Source organism: Macrobrachium nipponense, chromosome 33, assembly GCF_015104395.2.
Source record: "Macrobrachium nipponense isolate FS-2020 chromosome 33, ASM1510439v2, whole genome shotgun sequence".
Taxonomy (NCBI): Eukaryota; Metazoa; Arthropoda; class Malacostraca; order Decapoda; family Palaemonidae; genus Macrobrachium; species Macrobrachium nipponense.
This window is the reverse complement of record NC_087219.1, coordinates 46,478,983-46,504,511: the sequence shown is the minus strand read 5'-3', so window position 1 is coordinate 46,504,511 and position 25,529 is coordinate 46,478,983. Positions and strand designations below refer to the sequence as shown.

Sequence of the window (25,529 nt, the reverse complement as noted above, 5' to 3'; positions counted from 1 at the left end):
CCCCTAATTATATTTTAATTAAACATTCATTGTCTACATATTCTTCCTAATTGTTTTAGGTCCGTCTTTTGTGGTTCAAACTTATTTCTAATAATATTTAAGAAACCTCTTTGCAGGCTAATGCCATATCCTAATATTTTAAGTGGCTACTCTACATAAATATTCCGATACCATGTTTTACTTTTTGTTTTATTTTATTTTGTTTCAGTAGCTCTACCTAATAATATTTTTGATAGTTCTATGTTTTTCAGTATTTCGTACTAATGAGATTCTAGATGGCTAATTCCTCTTACTGATATTCTAGATACCCATTTCAAATTAATTTGATTTGTCTTGATTTTCCTTTCGTCTAATGCTTTCCCTTAAGACTTTTTAAGATGACCTTTAACGATAAAGTCTTATTACTGAAGTTTCAGATACCTTCATTTGGTGTAATGGTTCCTTTTCTTGATTCTTGAGTTTCTAATTGTGTCTAATAATTCCTCGTAGTGATATTTTTTGTACATGTTTAATGGAAATATAGAATGTTTCAGGAAATAAGTTAGCATAGATATTTGATATCTCTCCCAATGATATTTTAGATACCTGTCGAGATTGAAGATTTATTCTTGGAATACTGTAAATATCTCTCTTTGATCTGAAATTTCTTCTTACCAATATAGTGAGTTGTCATTAAATGACGTGCTTAGTTCCAGCAAAAGCCTCTCCTTTCTACTGATATGTCACGAAGCGTCAGATTTATTATCAACATTCTGTCGATTTGCCAAGATTTCATGAGCTGAGTTCCAATATCAGTATTCTACAACTTAGTATCTTTGGTGCTGGTGATGCTGGTTCTGGAATGGATCATTGTGCTCTGACCACTTCCAATTAACGTCAGTGCTGGAAGCGAGCAAAAGTCATTGCAGTTCTCTGGAACTGAGTATGATGCTGACCATTGAACCGGGCATGGCAACACTTGACACTGTTGATGCCGAGTATGTAACTGAACATCGGGCATTCTGGCAACTCAACAGAATGCTGATGCTAATAGGAAGTGAGCATAGAGTAAAGGTGGCAACTCAGCAGAACGTAGATGCTGATGTTACAACCGATAATAGGGCAAAGTGGCAATTTAGCAAAATGCTTGCCAGACAGGAACAGAGTGACATCAAGGCAACTGTACGAAGTGAATTGGAAGAATTTTATCGTATATCACACACTAATTCCAGTAGCACAGTAGTTTTAGTGTAAGTTTAATCTACAAGTTAGTGGGAGTGTGACTCTGGAAAATGGATGGGTATTAACAACTAACCTTTAAGTACACCACTTGAGAGCAATTGAAGGCTATTAAGCCTTCCTAACTCTGCATATTATATTGGGTCTGAGGACGAGGTTCCCCTCCTGAATAGATGAAAGGCATTCCTGAAAACTGTAGTTCAGTTTCTAAGCAGGTTGTTTGTTTTCGGCAATTTTTGGTTTGCGTTCCGTACGTATTATTATTATTATTATTATTATTATTATTATTATTATTATTATTATTATTATTATTATTATTATTATTATTATTTCGGAAGGAGACACTCTCGTAGACATGTTTTGTTAAAAAATGACTGCTGCTTCAGCACTATTAATCTTGTAGAGAGTCTTCTCTATCCTTCTGATGACGGCTTTCTCGTCGTTGCTTAGACTGGCGAGCAACGCACCGAAGGAATTAGGAAATCACTTGGGAAACCTTCAGACAATAAAGATTTGCATTAATTTTCATTTCTACGCATTCTTATTGTTTTCATTTTAATTTTTACATGGTAAAATTCGGTTGAGTCATTTGGTATATTATTGCTTATACAATTCTCTCTCTCTCTCTCTCTCTCTCTCTCTCTCTCTCTCTCTCTCTCTCTCTCTCTCTCTCTCTCTCTCTCTCCTCTCTCTCTCTAACGCTACGTTTCTTCCTGATCAACAGGACATTATCAAGCGATGACTGCTGAGGGACTGAATTCCAGTTGTTGTTGTTTTTGATTTAGCTGACCTTGTGTCAGCACGGGCTCTTGCTCACAGAGCAGCCCGTAACAGTGAATTCCAGTTGTTGTTTAAGATTAAGCTGGCCTTGTGCCAGCACGGGCTCTTGCTCACAGAGCAGCCCGTAATAAAAATTCCAGTGGCGAGTCCTTCTTATATCGCGATGTTGCGGGCTCTTGAGTACGGTCTAGAGCACCTCTCCGGTAGGTCGGGTTTTCATGAGAATAATACCAGGGGTGACGTCACGCAGGTAGAAGCCCGCCGTATGAGTCACCTTCCCAGGAACCAATGAAAACCCAACCTGCCGGAGAGGTGCTCTAGTCTAGAGTCTAGACCGTACTCAAGAGCCCGTAACATCACGATATAAGAAGGACTCGCCATTTCCCTACGGGCTGCTCTATGAGCAAGAGCTCGTGCTGGCATAAAGCCAGCTTAATCTTCAACAACAACTGGAATTCAGTCCTTCAGCAGTCATCGCCTGATAATGTCCTGAGGATCAGGAAGAAACGTCGCGTTGGAGAGAGAGAGAGAGAGAATTGTATAAGCAATAATAAACCAAATGACTCAACCGAATTTTACCATGCCCTTTGGTGCGTTGCTCGCCAGTTTAAGCAACAATGAGAAAGCCGTCATCAGAAAGATAGGGGAGACTCTCTACAAGATTAATATTGCTGAAGCAGCAGTCATTTTTAACAAAACATATTATTATTATTATTATTTTGTTTTCTGATAGTTTTATCATTATTGATAATACTAAAGTCACAGGAATAACAATAACTCGTATTATTAGTGATACTGTTGTTGTTACCACCTTCTCTTCTCTTTTACTTCCAGATCAAATTTCCGCTTGATATCCTCTCCATTCTGTATTTTTTCCTCATTATTATCAGGTGCACATTTGCTGTCATATGTAAGAAATGTGTCAACTGAATCTGTATCTTTTCCCGAAGTGGTAGTAGGGTTAGCCTGAACTGATTAGGGGGAAGTCTTTAAAAGGGAAATTAAATTCCTTCATGCGGTGCAGTGTAGGCATTACTTAAGGTTCTTTGCAGCTTCCCTTCGGCTCCCAGCTGCGACTACTTTCATTCCTTTTACTGTACCTCCTTTCATATTATCTTTCTTCCATCTTACTTTCCAACTTTTCCTAACAATTGATTCGTAGTGCAACTGCGAGGCTTTCCTCCTGTTGCACCTTCCAAACCTTTGACTGTCAATTTCCGTTTCAGCGCTGAATGGCCTTAGTTGCCCCAGTGCTTGGCAGTATGCCTAAAATCTATAAAATCAAATCAACGATATGTATGTACGTATAGTATATATATATATATATATATATATATATATATATATATATATATATATAATATTTGTATGTGCGTATTTGTAATTTTAATTTTAGACCAGTCTTTTTGATATATTTTCTCTTCAAAATACACTACCATTCATTACTTAGGTGTACTATACAGTGTGTGTGTGTGTGTGTATATATATATATATATATATATATATATATATATATATATATATATATATATATATATATATATATTTATATATATATATATATATATATATATATATATATATATAGCTAAATAGGTAGATTACTGCAGTTTTCAAATGGCTTCTTCAATTTTTAATTCTTTTGCGTAAAATAGGCCAACGTTCCAATTTATAGAACTGAGGTTCACTGCATAATTGGTCCTTCGATTAAAGAAGTTGAATACTACCAGGTGTGGAAAGTGGTTTAGCAGGGGCATCCCATAAACCAGTGCTTTGTGACTTGTAACAATCCGTAGGAGTCTGTTATGAATGACAGTGAGTCACAATAGTAAATTATTATTATTCAGTAGATGAAAACCTATTCATATGGAACAAGCCCACCAAAGGGGCCATTGACTTGAAATTCAGGCTTCCAAAGAATACGGTGTTCATTAGATAGAAGTAAGAGGAAGTATAGTGAAATACAGGAAGAAGAGATCCCACTTATTAATGAAATAAATTAATAAATAGATAAGAATGTATTGAAATGGTAGAAGAATAGTATTAGGGGTAGTAATGCATTGCATTTTCGCTTGAAGTTAGGAAGTTCTTAAAGCCAGAAGTTCCGCGTTTGACGAGTGGCTTTCGAACTTGGCTACCAGTCTGATGGTCCGAAGTTCGATTCTCGGCTCTGCCAGCGCGGAAACAGAGGAATTTATTTTTGGTGATAGAAATTTATTTCTCGATCTAATGTGGTTCGGATCCCACAATAAGCTGTAGGTCCCGTTGTTAGACGACCAATGGGTTCCTAGCCACGTCAAAATATCTAATCCTTCGGGCCAGCCCTAGGAGAGCTCTTAATCAGCTCAGTGGTCTGGTATAACTAAGATATACTTTTTCATCCAGAACCCTGAACAACCATCAGAAAACGCAGCTGAGAAAAAAAAACTTCTCATTGTAGCAATAATTTCTCTCCGAGCATTATTGGAGGCTGTATCTGATAATAAAATGAAAATGTAAGTGAAAGAAACGTTTGCTTTTTTTTTTATTTTTGTTTTTTTTGTTTTTTCATAGCCTGAAAAAACAGCGTCGACGATTTCTGCCCCAAAATAGTCCTCCCATCGGGCAGTTATAGTTGTCAGTAAAAGTCAAAATTATTTTCTTCTTTCAGTTAAAGTTTATTTTTTTAAATCCGTACTATATAGCATATATTATGATATATATATTATAATAGATATACATATATATAATATATATATTATATAGAATTTATATATATATATATATATACACACATATATATATACATATATATATATATACATATATATATAATATATATATATATATATATATATATATATATATATATATATATATATAGGTGCAAATTAAAAAGATATTATTTAATTGTGCAAATTTGAAAATAGGGGAAGGTAATAGTTGGTATTTATAGATGGAGGGAGATTTAGAGCTTATGTAATTCAGATATTTGAAGATGGATATTTGCTGGTGAGTATTTGTCGATGGATTATTCAGAGTTGGATATTTAACAGCCGTTTTATAGATATGGATATTTAAAGATGAATACTGAGAGCCGTGTAATGGTAATGTAAATATTTTAAGGTGGTTGTTTAGTGTTGGATATCAAAACTCGGATGTTTAGATTTTCGTACTGGAAGGTAACTTAATGTGGCTGCTTTGAGAATTCTCTACAGTTGAATATTTAAAAATGATAGTTTAGATGTGGGTGCTCAGAGATAGAAGTTTACTTATTGTTGTTTAACGGTAGGTCTTTTACTGCGCACATATTTAAAAATGGGTGGCTGGAGTTTTGCGAATATATAAAGGTGAATTTTCGTTGACAGAGGAAAATATCTAAGGATCGCACATATGTCAGAGAATATTGTAAAGTTCTCTCTCTCTCTCTTCTCTCTCTCTCTCTCTCTCTCTCTCTCTCTCTCTCTGACTTTCTCTCTCTCTCTGACTTTCTCTCTCTGACTTCATTTTTCGTTACCGTATGATATATATCAGTACATACTCTTGCAACAGCTCTCTCTGTGTGTGTGTGTGTGTGTAATGGTTTATATGCCATTAATTGTTCTAAGTTGAATCGGCTCTAAAGAAAAACTAGGTCAGTGGGACTTTAACGTTTCTTCAGTCTTCCGTCTTTCTTTCCCACCTATGGAATCATCTCGTTCTTTGACTATTGGTTAAAGGAGGAACAGGAAGGAACAAGCGTGTCTTTCCCTGTCGTTGGCTTCGGTCTTATCTCTCTTCTGCTCTTAAAACCATTCAATCTTATACTTGTCCCGTTATAAGGTCCCCCTAGTAAATTCTTGAGATGTAGACTAGTATTGCACCGCACCAGCCGCAAGATATTACAGTAATTTGGGTGTGGGAAACATAATGAGATTATTTTCAAGAAGATTCCATGGCTAGTTTTTAAGATATGGCGTCCCGCTTATTTCAGGCTAGGTTCGGTACTTGGTTCGGGTTCGGGAATATGCTTTCCCATTTAGGAATAGTGCCGTCAGTACACCTCATGCGGTGCACTGTAGGGATTAAGTAAGGTTCTTTGCAGTCTCATCTCGGACCCTGGCTGCAACCTTTCCGTTTCTGTTACTGTACCTCCTTTCATATTATTTTTATATATTTTATTTATTTATTTATTTATTTATTAAGAATTAGCCTTCTTAAGTTAACGTTCTATGTAAAGACTACTGGGCTTTATATTTAGAGGGACCTTTGGCTCGTTTCATAATGATGAGTGTTTGTTATGAATAATAATAATAATAATAATAATAATAATAATAATAATAATAATAATAATAATAATAATAATAACAATAATAATAATAATAACCAATAATAATAACAATAATAATGAATAATATTAATAATAATGTTTTCTGTACAGAGATCCTTTATTGATTGAGCAGTTAAAATATGAACGTGGCAGTTATCATTAAAAAAAAAAACTCTACAACCAACTCCTTTTAAGAGAAACTGTTCGCTGTTGAATGATAATTGAGATAATTCCAATTAATAATAATAATAATATAAAATTAATAATAATAATAATAATAATAATAATAATAATAATAATAATAATAAGTAGGAATATCTAGGACCACTCCGCATCGCAAACCCAGACCAACTATAGGCTTTAACTCGCCCGGTACGATACCCGTCACAGAACGCGAATTATGCACCACGTAACTACGAGCCTGGAATATTAGCAGGGACGAGGACACAATGACTCGAGTTCATTGCCGTCAACCCTAATTATTCAGCCGTCTTTGTACTACCCGACAACCCAAGGCAAAAGGACCTTGAATGCATTAGGTGGTCGTGTGAGGTTGCGTGGGGGTCATGTCATCTTCCGGGGTGGGGGGGGGGGGGGGGGGGGGGGGGGGGGGGGGGGGGTGGGGGGGGGGGTGGGGGGGGGGGGGGGGGGGGGGGGGGGGGGAGGGGGGGGGGGGGGGTGGGGGGGGGGGGGGGGGGGGGGGGGGGGGGGGGGTGGGGGGGGGGCACTTCGAAGGGGTCATGTGGGAGCATTGTTGGTGTAAAGGGCTAGCGTTTCGGCCCCTCAAAGTTACTTCAATGGGTATTGTTATGTCGAAGGTCTAGTATTAGTTGTGAAAGGTACTCCATTAAGTGATGGCAACAATAATTTTATGATCATCAGAATAGTATTGTTTGTGTGTATGTGTGTCTGTCTTCTTCTCATCATTATTATACTCTTAGTTTTATGAAACGATTTTGGAAAAAAAATATTATTGTTTTATAAACTATTTGTATTGCTGTGAGTATCATCGTCTATATTGTCATTGACATTGTCATTATTATTATTATTATTATTATTATTTATTTATTTATTTATTTATTTTTTTTTTTTTTTTTTTGCTTCATCACAGTCCTCCAATTCGACTGGGTGGTATTTATTGTGTGGGGCTCCGGATTGCATTCTGCCTCCTTAGGAGTCCATCACACTTCTTACTATGTGCGCCGTTTCTAGGATCACACTCTCCCACGAGTCCTGGAGCTACTTCAGCCTCTAGTCTTTCCAGGTTCTTTTTCAGGGATCTTGGGATCGTGCCTAGTGTTCCTATGATTGTGGGTACAATTTCCACTGGCATATCCCATATCCTTCTTATTTCTATTTTCAGATCTTGATACTTATCCATTTTTTCCCTTTATTTCTTTTCAACTCTGGTGTCCCATGGTATTGCGACATCAATGAGTGATACTTTCTTCTTGACTTTGTCAATCAACGTCACGTCTGGTCTGTTTGCACGTATCACCCTATCTGTTCTGATACCATAGTCCCAAGGTAGCTGATGTTTCTTGCACAGGCCCCAGTGGAGGGCTTTTGCCACTGAATCATGCCTCTTGTTGCCTCTGTGGAAGTGCCGGACATTCGCTTGCTATGTGGTTTTATGATCTCATTTTTTTGTATTGCACTTCCTACATATGGGAAGAGATGTTATTTCCATCTATCGTTCTTTTGGATATATCTGGTTCTTAGGGCCTGATCTTGTGCCGCTGTTATCATTCCTTCATTTCCTTCTTGAGCTCTCCCCTCTGTAACCATTGCCATGTGTCATCGCTGGCCAGTTCTTTAGTCTGTTTCATGTATTGTCCGTGCATTAGTTTGTTTATTATTATTATTATTATTATTATTATTATTATTATTATTATTATTATTATTATATTATTATTATTATTATTGCAACAGAATCTTAAACACAAATGGCTTATACGTTGTATTCATATTACTATTATTATTATTGAAAAGTAAATCCACAGTAGTATGTCTGCTTGATTTTGTAATTTAAAATACAAAGCAGAAAGTTTTCGATAACCTGCACAGTCCTCCTTGTCAATCTGATTGACAAGGAAGACCGTGCAGGTCATCGAAAGCTTTCTGCTTTGCATTTTAAATTACAAAATCAAACAGACATACTACTGTGGATTTACATTTTCATTTTATTGACGCATGTTATTATTATTATTATTATTATTATTATTATTATTATTATTATTATTATTATTATTATTACTACTACTACTACTACTACTACTACTACTACTACTACTACTACTACTACAGACACAATATTTTTAATACAAATGTTATTATTACAACAAAATCACAAACACAAAAGCTTTATTTATTGTATTTACACTAATTACTATTATTAATTACAAACGCAAATGCCTCACTTATTGTATATACGCTTATTATTATTGTATTTCTGTTGTTATTACTCTGATTGTATTTACAACAAAATCACAATCACAAACGCAACGCCTTGCTTATTGTATTTACACCAATGCTGCTCCATTGGTCGAGCGATATTGTATCGGTACATAAATTCCCCGGAATTATATTATTTTCATTTATGAAATTGCTCATAAATCATAGAGTAGTGAATTCATGAATGGGATACGGGCAAAATTTAATTAACAGTTCGAATAGAGAATAAAGTAGTCGCAGTATGTAATACTCTTGATGGTAGACGTTGTAATTACTGCCTATTTGTTTTGTATTGATGAAACCAACGTATGATCTGATTATTGTCTTTTTTGTCAGTACTCACAAAAACAACAGCCATATTTAGTGATAGAGAAAGAAGTCTAATAGACACTGCTGCTGCTACTATCACTAATAATAATAAAATAATAATAATAATAATAATAATAATAATAATAATGGGTTAGAACTCTCAATGCCGAGAACAGAAATAATTTTATGTAAGGTACACATATTATATCAATGGTAGAAGTCTCACATTCTACCACTGATATATGATTGTGGAACTTGTCCAAAATAATAATAATAATAATAATAATAATAATAATAATAATAATAATAATAATAATAATAATAATAATGATAATAATAATATTCTAAGACAATACTTCAGGACTGTCAAGTCTTTTTTAAATCAGATTTTTGGGAAAAATCCACCCAGTTTTAATGCAGTTCAGGACGGAAATCCTACTTTAAAAAAAAAAAAAAAAAAAAAATATTATATATATATATATATATATATATAATATATATATATATATATATATATATATATATATATATATACTAATATAAAATAAAAATGAGATTAGGAGTACTTTTAGTTCTTGGAAAAAGGGAATTTCCATTTATCCAGTACTAAAATTATTTCAAATTTTCATTACCCAAAAATGCCGAGTGGATTTGCCCTAAGAATCCTCAAAGTTTTTCTAATTTTTGGATTAAAAGTAGTATTTTTGCACTAACCTGTCTTACAAGTGAGTGGATTTTCTCTAAGTATGAATATCTTTTTTCAGAAAAGTTTTGCGGTCATTATCGTCAGTAGAATAGAAATACTAAAGGGGGTATTTTATTCTATTATTCTCTTTCCTGTGAGCATTTCATCCGTATTATTTTTGTCAGTGGCCTTATGGAATTTTTTTAATTGTTCTGTTAATTATTTTTTGTAACTTGAATGGTGTAGGAGAGGGGGGGGGGGGTGAGCTCTACTAGCTTTATTGTCTTTCCAATCTCACGCAAAAACTGAAAACCTTCCATTCATTGGTTTTGGATGACCAAAGGCCAGGAGGAATTTGCGCTTTGGGGGTTTTGTTTCCTCATCATGGTTCTGTGACGCTCCCTAATCTGAGAAGAAATTGAAAGATTTGGATTATTTTGGTTTTGAAGGATCAACCTTTTATAATTTTTGTTTGTGGGTGGGAAAGGACAGCAGTACTGGATTCTGCAGTCACATGAGTATGACTATTGAGATTATGTTCCACGATCAGTATCGTTTGGTTTTTACATAAGAAAAGAGGAATGGATGACATTTGATTACAGGACACGAAATGTATTATTGTTTTATTGGCTTTAGTTAAGGAAGTGGGCAGCAGGGTTCGGCAGAAATGCAAGTTGTTGAGCAATTTTCAGTCCACCATCATGGTCCCATGGCTGTCTTCAAGATTGTTGAAATTATACAGTGTTAAACACGAAATAAATTTTTAAAGATATGAGAAGTAATGCAAACATTATCATCATTGTTGTTATTCAGAAGATGAACTCTATCCTTATGGAACAACCCCACAAGGGTCATTGACCTGAAATTCAAGCATCCATTGAATATGGTGTTCATTTGTAAGACATACAGGAAGAAGAGATCAGTTATTTAAAAACAACAAATAAATGAACCAATTAATAAAGAAATAGATAAAATTGCAAGTGGATTATGAAATACAAGGTGAATTATATGGAGTTAAACCAAAATTTTTTTAATGCTTTGCACCATCAACGCATAACAAAGGAAAAAAAATACCAAAACGCTTTCAAGTGATAGTACTTTTATTTTACATTTTATACACGGAATGTTAGTAAAGTCATACCAACTCTTAATATCCTAATAGGCTCCATATATACACAGTAGGAAATGGGAGATTCAACAAAAGATAGCAGTCGCTGGCTTATGTTCATATTTTTCACTTTATAGTAATTTTTCTTATAGGTGTCTGTTGATCATATATATAAATAATTTTTCATAACAGTGGCTTTATATGTTTATGTATATATATATATATATATATATATCATATATATATATATATATATCATATTATATATATATATATATATATATATATATATATATATATATATACATATATATATATATATACCTTATGTATTATAGATGAAATCTTTTATGCTATGTAAGTGTGCGTTTAATATACTTTTACAGTTAGGTAACTCGCAGATTTACTCATAAACTGAAACTCTACCAGTATTTATTACAACTTCTTGAATGCCTCTCAGAAGTTCAGACGAAATACCTGAAAAGTGCCCAATTGGGCACTAGCAACCCCGTAGTTCTCAGTGATTCAGTTGAGCCATTTTCCTCCTTTCATTGTATTTCCTCCCCGCCCCCCTTCAATCATCGCCTCTGTGTGTTGGCTTTCTTTTAATATATTTATTATGTATACTTCCCACACAAGTGTTGCTTTATCTCCACATTATACAAGAACACCTGCATGAGGATTTTCCCGTTTTTCTGTTATTCTCTGATGAATCCCTTTGAAAATCTTGTCGCCTCCCCCATAATGATTATTTTTTTTGTTAGTAATACCAAGGAAAAATCGAAAATAGATTTTCCCTATTAAATGAGGTGACTTTCCTTACTATAAGCAATTGTCCCATTAAATTATGAGACTGTCCCACAAAATCTGGATTTTCCCCCCATTACGTAGTGCTGTTTTCAAATAAAGATGTTAATTTTTTAATGAAATCACGTAATTTCTGCATTTAGTCATGCTGTCTCTCATTCAAATCTTGTTTACTTTTGAGAGGTACCAGCAGGTGGTCTTTTACCCACTAAGATAACATCAGCATTCAATATTTCCCTGAAATACAATTCAGTGTTGCTGAAAAACTATGTAGCAGCAACGTGTCATCTCACATTGCTTGTCATTCTAAAATAATTATATATTAATAATATTACATCAAATAACATTTCCTTATGATATCTATAATAATTACATATAATAATTATTTTCATATCTGCAACAGATAATATCAATATAATCAACAGTAATTATCTTATGTAAGGAAGATGACACTCAAATGAACTCAGATTAATAGCTTAGCATAGTAGCAACAATTGGGTGATGATGGTGATAATGGCAGTGGTGGTTTGTAGTCCTATTCCTCTGTGAATTTAGCAAATGATCTGGCAAGTTCGTTTAATTGAGAATATAGAAAGGGTTAGGTATATTTCACTTGAAATTCATTTAATTATTGATTCATTGTACTGAAGTATAGTGAACTATGGTTTTTTTTTTTTACCTAGAACTCAGCAGATAATAGACCTATTTTACTAGTAGGCCTGTTTGTAGGATATCCGGTTTATTATCAAGCGCATACAACAGGGAAGTGGTCAGTTATAAGTCCATTAAAACGAAAATATGGTAAATGTCAGGTGTGCATTATTGGGAATTAAGACAAAAAAATATATATATATTTTTCGTATTATAGGCCTTTCATACTAGGATACCAATAAGTTGTAAGTCTGATTTACAGAAAATTTCTCCGATAGCCCTATTTTACTTGAAAGTAGGAAAACGGCAGGTCATTTTTACTAGAAATTCATTAAATAATTATAGGCGTATTTTAACTGGAATTGAGCAAATTAGGGCCTATTTTTTATTAGAATTTCAGTAAAAAAATGTGCATGTTTTCCTGGAATTTGAATCCGTTTTTTAACCTGTTTTCCAGGGAGTCCGGTGAAATAAAGGCCTCTGTCATTGAAAGATCATAGAAACAAATTTTGGGGTTCACAGACATAGGCTTAGGTCATTGGAAACTGACAAGCAAATAATAGGCACAAGTATTGGGAAGAATGGAAAATGGGGCCAATTATAGGCCCAGACACTTGCAAATTCCTTGAGTTTTTAGATATACGCAACCGAACTGAAGTTGGTTACATCTTCACTAGAGATGAACTGCAAGAAACAGAAGAAAATAAAAAGAATATGTACCCAGCGCTTTCGTATGTTAAATACACAGTTATTCAGGGTACTGCACTGTACTATACTGCGCCCTGAAGAAGTATATATTTAATACGTGAAAGCACTTGGCACTTATGCCTTTTATTATTTCATTCTGCCTCTTGCAGCACACTGAGTCACGTGATCCTTGTTACGATAAAGCATAAGAGAGGAAGTGACTTTAATAATAGTGGATAATTGGAGTGGTGACTTGTCTCTTGTTATAAAACATACATTTCATTAGTTTCCTGATATCTGACTAGCTTAGAATTTCGCTTGGAGATTGATTTGAAATCGGCCATTTATCTATCCCAGTCTGAGTCCCAAAGAAGGTTTTCTATGTTATTGTGAAGTCCTTTTAAGGACACTTCTGACCTAAACTATTATAGGAGTCTTCTGAAAGGTATGAGGGGTTAAAATTAGACCCGGGGGACGGAAGAGGGGCGCGTTAAAGAAGTTGGAAAGGAAAGGTTGGGAGAGACTCGAGAGGAAAAGACGAGAGACAAAAGGCGAGAGAAGGAGAACAGCTGATTCCTGTCAACTTCCGTCCATCTAGGGGCTTTCCAGATCTTCCCTCAGGGTTAGAGACTCCATTTCTTTAACACTTATTTTTTCGTCGCCTTCTGACCTGGGCTTGATAAAGTCATCAGGGCGTCCGTCCCATTGACGTCAGTATTTGTGGGAGAATTGACATTTTATAGGGAATAACTTGAATAACATTATACAAAGCATAATGAAAGATAACATTGTAAATAATGTATTTACATTAACATCATACCGGGTATAGTTACAGTAACATTATATAGGACATAGTTGATAACACATTCTCTTCATTGTTGCCATTATCATCATCGTCACCACACTTCATAATAAAATGTATAAATATTAAACTCGTAACTTCACTCTATAATCGTTTCAACAATGTTCAGGAGAATGTTCTCGAAATATAGTTTTTGCTCTTTATCAGTTTCTACATAAACCAGCTCTTTAAATAAGAGTTACACTTTACATTGTATATATATCATATATATAATTTTTATTTTTCTATCATGGCAAATTTAATATTTACATTCAATAATCACTGACGAACAGTAAAAGCGCAGTTTTATAATAATTCATTTAAGTATTTATTTATTTACTTCACACTACTCTAGCGTCGAACGGCGGAACTAACAACACAAATTTTATTATTTTTTTTTTTTTGTTTCTAAGGATTTTTTCTATATTTTTTTTACAAATAAAAGATGCCATGACATAGGTCAGAACCCTCCATTGTTTATGTTTTACATTTCGTTCGATTTCTTTGCGAATTTATTTGCCGTACTGGGGTTTCCTTCGTTTCCATTACGATGTATTTGTTTATTTTGTTTATTTATTTTTTGAGGATATTGAAATATGTATAGAAATTCAGGGGAAGGAAACGAAGTGCTTATTGCGAGGCTTCAAAACTATGTAGTGAGATTATAAAGAAAAGAAAAAAAATGTTTATATATATATATATATTTATATATATATATATATATTATATATAATATATATAGAATATATATATATTTATATAATTATAGAGAGAGAGAGGAAGAAGAGAGAGAGAGAGAGAGAGAGAGAGAGAGAGAGAGAGAGAGAGAGAGAGAATTTCCTTGACTAAATGTATTGGATTAGACTTTGAACAGTTATAGATAGATTAGAAGAATGTAAAGAATCTGGACAAATTTTAGTGACATGGAAATGTCTGAAGTTATTTGAAACATCCATTAGAAGTACCATCTGACCGCAGAGGATTTGGGCAAATTCAAATGTATTGACTCACAGGCAAATGATCTCGTAACAGATTTGACAGAAATATTGCTAGTGATCATCTGCACTCTATGTTTCTATGTATATGTAAGAGTATAAAACTTTTATTTAGCTGTATTTTTTGTATTTAAAATGGTAGAAAATCAAGTGTTGTGAAAAAATTTGTAATAGAAATGCTCTATCGCTTTTATTTTCACTAAACTTTTCGTTATAAATTTATATTTGTGAATGTGTGTGTCGTTAAAAAGGGAATGCATAGGTTGGCACATACCAGATTAAGTAGTATATCCTAATCTCCTTTCGTTGTGCAGAAAATTTGAGAGAAAGGAAACTTGCAAGAAATGTATCCAATCGTTTTGAAATTCATCAGTAGAAATCCCAATCCTTTAGTTCGGCAAGTAAATTCAGCATTTGCGAATAATCGAGCGCTGTCTGACTTCAGACACTTTCACGGCATTGAGGTATTGAGAAGAAATTGGCTCAGTGTCTGCTATTTCGCATTGGTAAGTTCATAGCCATGGGATACTCCAAGATGCCTTTTGTCACGTCCAGTGCTTATATACGTAAAGCCGCTGGTGAGGGAAACACTGCCGCAAGAAGACTCAGAACTGTGAAACGTTTATTGTTATTTGGAACCGTTCTTTTCGCACCAAGTTCCTTAGAAGAAGCGTCTTTCACAAGAGACGCCTTGATTCGAGGCCTTTCCAGTTCTGGTCAAAATCATCGGAAGTTCGTGTCAACAACTGTCGTCTGTTGCCTCATTGAGTGATCCTGTGCATATCTCTGGACGTCACAGAAGACCTCTTCCTGCAGCCCCGGGGAAAGGCGACCCAAAAGCTTCTGTCTGTCTGTCTGTCGAGGAACAACGAGTGAGCTGGCTTCATCCACACGAAGAGATTGATGATGATATATAAACGATTCAAAAAGCGCGTCAGGAAAAAAGAAGCGTCGGCAGAGCAGTGGTATTGTTAAGAGTTCGACTCCTCTCCTCATGAGCTCTAATGGACACTGGCTACGATCAAGAACGGAATCAAACCCTCTAACGACGTGTTTACCGACACAGACCAGGCTACCAACACACACGAATTCGCCCCCGGATATTTCATAGGTGCTCACTGAGTGAACCACATTGGTGCGATGATCAGTGAAGGCGTTTTCTCTTTATTTTTATATTTTTTAAAGAATTGAAAAGATACAACACTGCATGCCATCTTTCTAAAATGTAATCAGAAGCAATTCATTATTTACCTTCGGTAAGAAACAAATTCTTAGACTGTTGTAAAAAGCTTTTCAGAAAAGTCAGTGCTGCATCAGCGAAGGGATATCCCAGAAAGAATTCCGTGTGTATTTCAGCCTGACGATATCAATATTAATATTTTAGAAAAAACAAATTCTACAGTTCTAGACGTCGCCAATGACTTGGCGAGGCGGCCCCGTTCAAAACACATGAGCAAAGAGAAGCAGAAGAAGAAGGACAGAAGAGGAGGAGCAGGAGGAGGAGAGAGTCCTGAGGAGGTTCGAGGTTCCGCCCGAAACTTCGTTCGGCCGATGAGGATTCTGGTGCGGGGTCCCGGAACCCTCCAGGTTGTACTGGAAGTCCTTCCGTTTGCCCTTCAGGTAAGGGTTGTGTGAGGTGTCCACGGGGCTTTCAAACGTGTAGCTCTCGTCCACCTGCGTCTTGTGTAGACCTGGAATGATAGAATAAGGTTCAGATCAATTGTACTCTTCTTTTCTGGGTCTTGTGTAGACCTGGAATTATAGATTAAGGTTGAGATCAATTTTACTCTTCTTTTCTGGGTCTTGTGTAGACCTGGAAGTATACATAGATTAAGGTCGAATTATGCTTTATTTTTCTAATCTTTCACAAACCTGGAAGTATAGATTAAGGTCGAATTATGTTTTACTTTTCTGGATCTTGTACAGACCTGGAAGTATAGATTAAGGCCGAATGAAATTTTACTCTATCCTTTTCTGGGACCTGTCAGTGGTAGATAAGTTTAGTTGAATATTGCTCTTATCCACCCACATCCTGTGCAAACCTAGAAGAATACATAAAAGTAAATTGTGTAAACTTGGAAGGCTAGTTAATGATTAGCTGGATATTGCTTTCGTCTTCCTGTGTCTTTGCGGAAGTATGGGTTTAAGGTAACTGGATATTTACATTGTACACGTGCCGCTTGTCGGGACTTGGAAGTATAGATTAAAGTTTATTATAATATTTTTGCTTTGCCTTAGATCTTGTGCATACCTGTAAGTGGTAGCTCAGAGGTAATTGGATGTTTAAAATGGTTTCATGTATGGGATCGTTTTAATTTAGTACAGTAAAGTAACAAACCTACAAAGCACTAGTATTAGTATTTAAAACAGTAAAGTAAAAGTGATAAACTATGGGAGACGAATATGTGTGAATTGATTTGTCCGTTATTAGTGAAGAACAAGTCTTGGTTTTTGCCAGGAAATGGAAGAATCATTAGGTAGCAAAGGTATATTATTTTACCATCAGAGATATTAATTCTAGTAAATAATGCTACTACTGCCATCTTTTGTTTCATGGTCTATCTTTTCTGAAAATGTCTACAGTGTTAGAAATCTTTACCAATAAAGCCTATCTGAAAATGTAATTCACCGAATTGAAAAACCACTTGTTTTGGTGACGTAGAGAGAAGTGGATGAATGATGCCTATTTGTGAAAATGTGGGAAATTATAGAAAACCTTAAAACGATGGTACCACAGAGGTGTTAAAACAAAAGGGTCTCTTAGTACGCTTGCTTGCCTGGATAAACAGCTTAATTGACAGACCTCACCTGAGGGTGGCCCCTATTGGCAAATAGCCCTGGCAAACCAATCATATCCTCTACCGGTTCCAGGCTATAAAACCACTGGTGATCAGGGAGAAGTGTTTTAACAAAAGGATCTCGTAATACTCCAACGTGCCCTCATGAAAATAGCTTAAGAGTTCATCTGAGGACGGTGATTGAGGTCCTGTTCACCTGAGGACTGTGCCCTTCCTCCAGTGTCCAGACTATAGAAATTTTAACCTGATGGTGTGCCCAGTGTTTAATACAAATGACCTTCAGTGAACTAGCAGAACTCACCTGAAGACTGCGCCCCGTGGTCGTGGACCTTGGCAAAGGTATCCCCACCTCCCCGGGGTCCAGACTCCGTGGTAGGCCTGCTCGGAGTGGGCAGTTTTATCTCGTAGGTCCTGATCTGCTCCTCCGCAGTGCTGATCGAGTTGCGGGCCACACAGGTGTAGGTTCCTATGTCCTCCTTCTTCAGGTCGCGGATGATCAGGGTCATGTTAGTGTGGTACGAGTGGGTCTTCTCTCTCACCTTGTATTTCGGCCTGATGGAATAAATAAAGATCCCTGTATGGCACATGTATGTTGAAATATTTTTTGGGGGAATATCTAGCTTTTACTCTAATGTTTCAGACTGCCTTTGGACCAACGAAATCTGCAGTAAGAACATTGCAAAATGTTGAGCCTTGTGAGTTGTCTTATCCTTTAGATTCCAGCGAAAGTTACCTATTAACGTCTTATATATTGAATTGAAATAAATGCAATTCAGAATAATATATAAGATGTTAATAGGTAACTTTCGCTGGAATCTAAAGGATAAGACAATTATTCTGTTTTTGTAACCCTGTTATGCTTTTAGTTAACCGAATGGTCATTCTCTTCCTTGAAAGCTAGCTTAGCAAAGTATTGAACTTTTTGAAGTTTTCACATGTTGAATTTTAATGATAATTGAAATAACATTTGAATCATGGCGTTAACTAATAAATTCACATATCAGAAAAAATGTTGAGTGAAATGCCAAGCGAAAGCCCCGCAGATTTCGTAGAATTTTGGATAAGGGCAACAGATTGTACTTGTACACCAAACGCACATATTAAAGTCCTGTGAATGAAATGAGTATTGCTGGTGCTGTGGATCCCCCGAACAGTTTTTAGACAGTAGAAATTTAATGAGAAAGACAGAACGGGAGAATGTTAGATGGAAACTATATAATTGCACGTAAGATATATGGATTTCTTGCATTACTTGTTTTTAGCTAGCTCAGAATTACGAAGAGATGAGTGTATTCTTATACTATAATATGTGTAAAGAAGCCACGATTAAAGGCACCTGATTTACTGAATAGCTTGTAATATTGTATTAACTGAGCCATGATTTTCGTTTAGAATCAACCAAGCTATAGAATTTTGTGTGGGGCGGACGTGTTGGAGGTCTCTCTCGCGTTTCTTCACAGATAAGAAGGGTTTTTCGCCCTTGGTGATTATACCTTTTATAATAAGCAATGTGTTAATAGTGTCTCCACGTAATACCCGGCGTGTAAGCCTTAGAGTGTTGTGCAATTGAAGATTCTAATATTCTTTCTGCTCCAATCAGTGCCTTAGAAATCTTTCAAATCACAGCTACTCGAGCCCTATTGGTCCTGGGAAATGGGTAAAAGAATGCAGTGTATGTGTTAGTGCTTGGCCCTTCCCTTACCACAAAAATGTCATCCGACCAACCTCCAACCATTGCGCAAGTGACCCTGGCACCTACCGGTGCCTGTGCCCCACACACAAGTTCCGTACTCGCGAACAATTGTCTTTACTATATGCAATACCAATCGAACCGTTCCGACGTCGAGTCTGCTATACAATCTGTCAGTGATGCCTTCTCCGATGAGGAAATCAACGTTGCATATACGAAATGCAAAGATCTGATACCAGAGAGCATTTTCAAGGAGCGATCCATGAAGAACTTGTCCTCTCACAAAAAAATATCATATATCACTAAGTGGCTAAGGACCTGCTCGGTGGAAATCTACGCCGATGACCCTTACAATCTGCCTCCAAAGGGGCCTGCTGACCTAAGCCTACCTGCGGTGTACCAAAGGTAAGAAAAGGCCTTCCAAACAGCAAAATCCTTCTCAGAAATAATGGGAAAAAACTCAGAAAAAATCGAGGAGACAAATGATAAATTATCAAGAATCTGGGACGTGTTCAAAGGACTACAGGAATCCCTAGACAGTCTTAAAACGGTGGAAACAAATAATCTCACACGGATCTGGGATGCAATCAAAGGAGTGCAGGGATTGATAGCCACCAGGCTCCTACGAATGCGGCACCCAGTTTTTCCTCGCCTCCCAGCAAAACACGAAGTGCCCCCTTCACCTGTAGGCCGTTCTGAGGGGCTGTTGGTCCCCCAACCTCCCACCCCTCCCTCCCCAGTGCCTCCGGGGAAGGTGGCAAGATAGACCTCCGGTGATGATTACCAGCCCTGTGATCCTCCCCACCCTATCTCTCACCCCCCCAACCCCCCATCGTAGATGCAGATGAGAGTGATCTTGAGGGGTCTGGCGGCTGGCAGATACAAACAAGCAGAAAGAAGAGAAGAACCTCTCGTTTGGCCGCTGGACCGGAGCCCAACATTCGTGTTTCACCTCGCCCGACACCTGAGAAGAGATGTCACGTAGCAATTCACAATCTGCGCTCATCGGTGACGCTAGACGCCATAATGGAGAGAGTCAAGTTTCTCACTGGCTCTGACCCACTTATCTCTCACGAACTCCCATGCAGAAGTAAACATAAAGTGGCTTATAGGATTACCTGCCTATTTCAACACCTCAACGTTCTTAAAGGCGAGAATTTCGGTCCTAATATATTAGTTTCAAGATATAACCTAATCCAGGACCAACCACCCCCCATCCACCCAAATGATCAGCGCATTCATCTCCCATCTTCGTGAGTAGTCATGGATACATTAAACATAATCTCTTGGAATATTTTTGGCCTCAAGCGGAACATTCCTCTCCTAAACATGTTCAGCAAAAATTTCAACGGCATCATTGCATTGCAAGAAACACTCCTCTGGCCACATGACCTTGCCATTTGCGATTCATGAAGACTTCAGAAACTTCTCGACTTCATCGATGCAAGTTACAGATCAAATCATAGCCGGTCGCCCGAAAGGGGGACTTTCTTTCCTGTGGCACAAATCATTAGACAATATGATCAAGGTGATGACCTACAGGAGTGACAGATTGCTGGGGCTTCAAGTGACAGTAGGGAACTCTAAAATCCTAATAATTAATGTTTATATGCCATGGGAAAATAACAATAATTTTGATCATTACTGCATGATCCTAGGGGAGTTACACAGTATTATTCATGATTCTCCTGCTGATCATATTTGTATAATAGGGGACCTTAATTCTCACCCCACAAAACAATTTTATAATGAACTTACTTGCTTTTGTCAAAATCATGCTCTCCAAATTAGCGATGTAATGCTCCTCCCTCCCTCCTCCTACTCATATGTACATAATAGAGCGGACGCAATTACAACCTCCTGGCTGGACCACTGCATCACATCTCCACAACTTCATGATTCTATTATGACCTGCAGTATTCGCTACGATCACATCCCATTACAGGTGTCATTCAGTACCCCATCCCTCCCTACCGTGAACCCACTAACTGACCGCCCACCAGCAGTTAACTGGGAGTTTAAAAACCAACAGAAAACCAGATACTTTAGGGCGACCACGGAAACCAGGTTGCGGTCAATAGTTCAACCGGCTGACGCCTTACTTTGTACCAACACAAAATGTAAAAATGACCACCACAAGAGGGATCTGAATGAATTCTATTCGAACATAATCTCCGCTATGCTTGCTTCAGGCAGGACTGCCTATAGATTTCGTCAAGGTAATTCTCGTAATATACATGGTTGGAACGACTTGGTTAAAGATCTGTATACATACTCACGAGAAATGTTTTTACTGTGGAGGCAAAATGGTAGCCCGAGGGAAGGACACACTGCATTACTAATGAGGCAGGCGAGAGCGCAATTCAAACTTGCTCTTAAGCACTGCAGGTTAAATGAAAAACAACTAAGAGCAGATGCAATGTCTAGAAACTTAGAATCCGGTGATTACCCTCGTCTTTGGAAAATATCCAGTCCTTAAATCCCAAAACTAAAAAGCTATCACAGAGAGTAGGGGAAGCAGTCGGAGACGAGGCTATCGCAAGGATGTGGGGTGATCACTTCAACAATATCCTGAATTGCATAAATGATCAGGATTCCCGAAGGGAGGTAGATAACCTCCTTAATGACAACATTCAATTTCATTTTGCAGACCGTATTACGCCAGGTAACATCAGCAATGCCATAAACAGCATACCTAATAATAAATCGCCCGGCTGTGATGGTCTTCCCGCAGAGGCTTTCAAATTCTGCCATCCGATAATTTACATTTTGCTAGCTGCCTTATTCAATGTGTGCATAATTCACCAGTTTCTTCCAGACTCCCTACTCTTAGTTCACTTGAAACCATTAATCAAAAACAAGCTAAAGGATGCAGCTGACCCTGGCAACTACTGGCCAATTGCAATCACAACGATCGCATCGAAGATACTTGAGTCGGTTCTTCTTGTGAGACTTCTCTGTATTCTACACACCACTGACAACCAGTTCGGGTTTAAAGCAAACCACTCAACCGACACCTGCATCTACATACTGAAAGAATTGCTGAACTACTACCTATCATCAGCATCTCTTGTTTTCCTATGTTTTGTAGATGTGAGAAAAGCATTTGACAGAGTAAACTACCTGAAGCTCTTCCTGAAGCTGCCATTTTACATTGCTGGTTCTCCCCACAACAATTCTGTGTCAAATGGGGTAACGTATTATCGTACACCTTCGGCTCCCTAAACGGGGTTCGGCAAGGGGGCATTCTCTCTCCATACCTGTTTAATACGTACACAGATGCCTTGAATGTCAAACTGAACTCACTCCCAATCGGATGCACTGTCAATGAAACAATTATAAACAACCTCTGTTACGCCGACGATATGGTTCTGATTTCCCCATCAGTGCATGGCCTCCAACGACTCATCGACACTTGCCGCCAATATGCAGAGGAATTTGATATAATCTACAAGGAAATCAAGACCCATTGCATGTCGCAGCTCCCGAGATCGCTTAAGCATATTGCAGAACCACAAATTTTCCTCGGAAACCATCGGCTGGAATTTGTGCGCGAATTTCCGTATTTGGGTCACATTATCACCGACGACCTAAAAGATACGGCAGACATTGAACAGAGGCGTCGTAAACTATGTGCAACTGGCAACATGATTGCAAGGAGGTTTGCCTTCTGTCACCGAGACATGAAACTGCTGCTCTTCCGCTCGTACTGCTACAGTATCTATGGGTGTTTCCTCTGGACGAACTATACCCGAGAGACCATGAGACGTATCACTGTTGTGCACAATGACATTCTGAGACGCCTCACAAACACTCCACGCTACCACTCCGCCACACAGATGTTCTTAGAAAAACCACCTGGACAATTTAAAATCATTGTAAGGCGAACAATGTCCAGTCTGGTAACCCGAGTGAGAAACAGCGGCAACTCGCTCATACAAAGCATCCTAAGGAGTGAAGCAAGAAGATCTAAATTGTGGGAAAGATGGGAAAATGAGGCCTTTGTCCCCTAAAGGACTTAATCTCTGTATTAGCAAGATTTCATCTGCAGATTTTGTCATTATTATATTTATTGCTGATATTTTATTTTTTCATTATTACCATGATTACTATCAAGTTAAAGTTTTCTTTTTTTCTACATTAAATTTTCGTATTTAGCCCTATGGACCTGACTACTGTAACCACCCAAGGTCTCTAGTTGAAATTTAAGTTATATAATCTGTGCACTAACTGTTATAACTCTCAATGCATTTTTTTTTCTCACCAATATTATTACTGTTATTACCAGTATTATGATTACTATTTTTTATGCTACCTCAGCTATTTTGTGGATAAGTGCCGATTACTCATTTTTCCTATCATGTTGACTCATATATCTAGATTGTATGTTACTGTGTATTTTGTATATTCATTGTATATGGCCCTGAGCCGATAAAGGATATTATTATTATTATTATTATTATTATATTATATTATTATTATTATTATTAATTCCAAGCATTAGAACGAAAGTCTATATATATATATATATATATATATATATATATATATATATATATATATATATATATATATATATGTATGTGTGTGTGTGTGTGTGTGTGTGTGTGTACATATTTCTCGGTGTATACTCGAAACATTTATACGTAACTGAAATTCAGTTGTGAAAGAGGACGTTGCAAATATGGATGACACTCGCATAGATTTATCTGACTAGTCGGGGTGAGGGAACGAAATGAGTTGAATGTGTATTACGCGAATATTTTCTCTCGTCTCGTTGTATCCGGACCCCCATCCTTCCTAAATGCATATTAAAGTCTTGGTTGTTGCGTTTCATCCCGCAAAACGTTTCGGGCGGCGGACATTTAAAAAAAATAATGATAAAATAAATAATAGATCCAAATGCGGCGTTTGATCCCGTAGATTTATCGGGCGCTGGGAAATTAAAGCGGATGGAAGCAGCCGCGTGGAGTGTGGAAATGCCATATATTAATTAGTCCCTCTCATTTTCGAGGGCTGTTAAATGCATGAGGTTGGTGATGGCCCGTTGCAGTTGAAATATGCGGTCTAACGACGTGTCATGAAAGTAATACGTAATTGGAAGTATGGAAGTATCTGGTAATCAGACTATTTATGCCAGAATTACAGGCGGATTTCTGTACCGTAATGCCGCGTAATAATATAAGGTGGTTAATTAGAGTGCGCCGTTGTTTTCGATAATTGAATGGGTGTACCTAGAACCTAGTTTCATTTGTACTTTTTTTTTTTTATGTTTGAGGGGATTATGTTCAAATTCGTGACAGGGTTGCCTAACGTAGCAGTTGGCCGAGTTACCACATTTTGCTATTTATGGAGTTGTTGCATCTCGTTGTTTCTAAAGTTGTAGCGTCTAGTTACTATTTCGCTTCTTGAGGTGGACACATCATGGAATGGACCGACCACAATAAGAATCGTCATTATCCTAATAACCTTATAGGAATGGATGCGGTAGATTTATTATGTAATTTTATATGTGTGTGTATATATATATATATATATATATATATATATATATATATATATATATATATATATATATATATATATATATATATATCCAAACAGCGGTGGCCACAGCCGGATTTACATCAATGAGAAGGACATAAAGACTTGATAAAAGGGTCAATTTATTCCCGACGTTTCGTAAATTACAATAAAGCTAAGAATTTTAGATTTAAAAGTTGCACAATGATTACAAACTTAAAATATTAAAAATACTAAAAAGACACCTTTAAAAACAAAAAACGTAAACTAAACAGGACAAAAATTATTAAAACAAGTAAAAAAAAAAAAAATAATAAGAAATATTCAAGTAAAGTAAAACTGGACCAACCTATTCAGCGGCAATGCCAAGACTGGAGATAAAAGGAAGAAACTAAGAAAGGTACAGTGTGCCAGCAGAGGTTTGGCTATTCAACAAGGGGACGAGTCGTTTAATCATTAACGATTCTAAGATTGTCAAATTGTGGCTGTTGGAAGCTCGTCCTACAACTGTAAAGTCCTTGTGTTCAATGGAGGTTTTACATATTTTCGAAAATATGTAAAACCTCCATTGATATATATATATATACTATCTTATATATATATATATACTATATATATATATATATATATATACTATACATATATATATATATATGTTATATAATAGTATAGGTATATAATTATATATATATATA

The 25,529-nt window shown here is 36.6% G+C and overlaps 1 protein-coding gene and 1 long non-coding RNA gene across 2 annotated transcripts in view; one reads left to right on the top strand and one right to left on the bottom strand.

Annotated features, from left to right (window-relative positions):
• The window catches only part of LOC135203146 (uncharacterized), a 449,843-nt gene that overhangs the window by 413,922 nt on the left and 10,392 nt on the right, over positions 1–25,529 (top strand). The window lies entirely within an intron of this gene.
• Positions 14,630–25,529, bottom strand: part of LOC135203145 (lachesin-like) — a 562,167-nt gene continuing 551,267 nt past the window's right edge. Inside the window, 2 exon segments of the mRNA XM_064232817.1 lie at positions 14,630–16,514; positions 17,923–18,173. Coding sequence (XP_064088887.1) covers positions 16,264–16,514; positions 17,923–18,173 — 502 coding nt within the window. The 3' untranslated portion in view covers positions 14,630–16,263.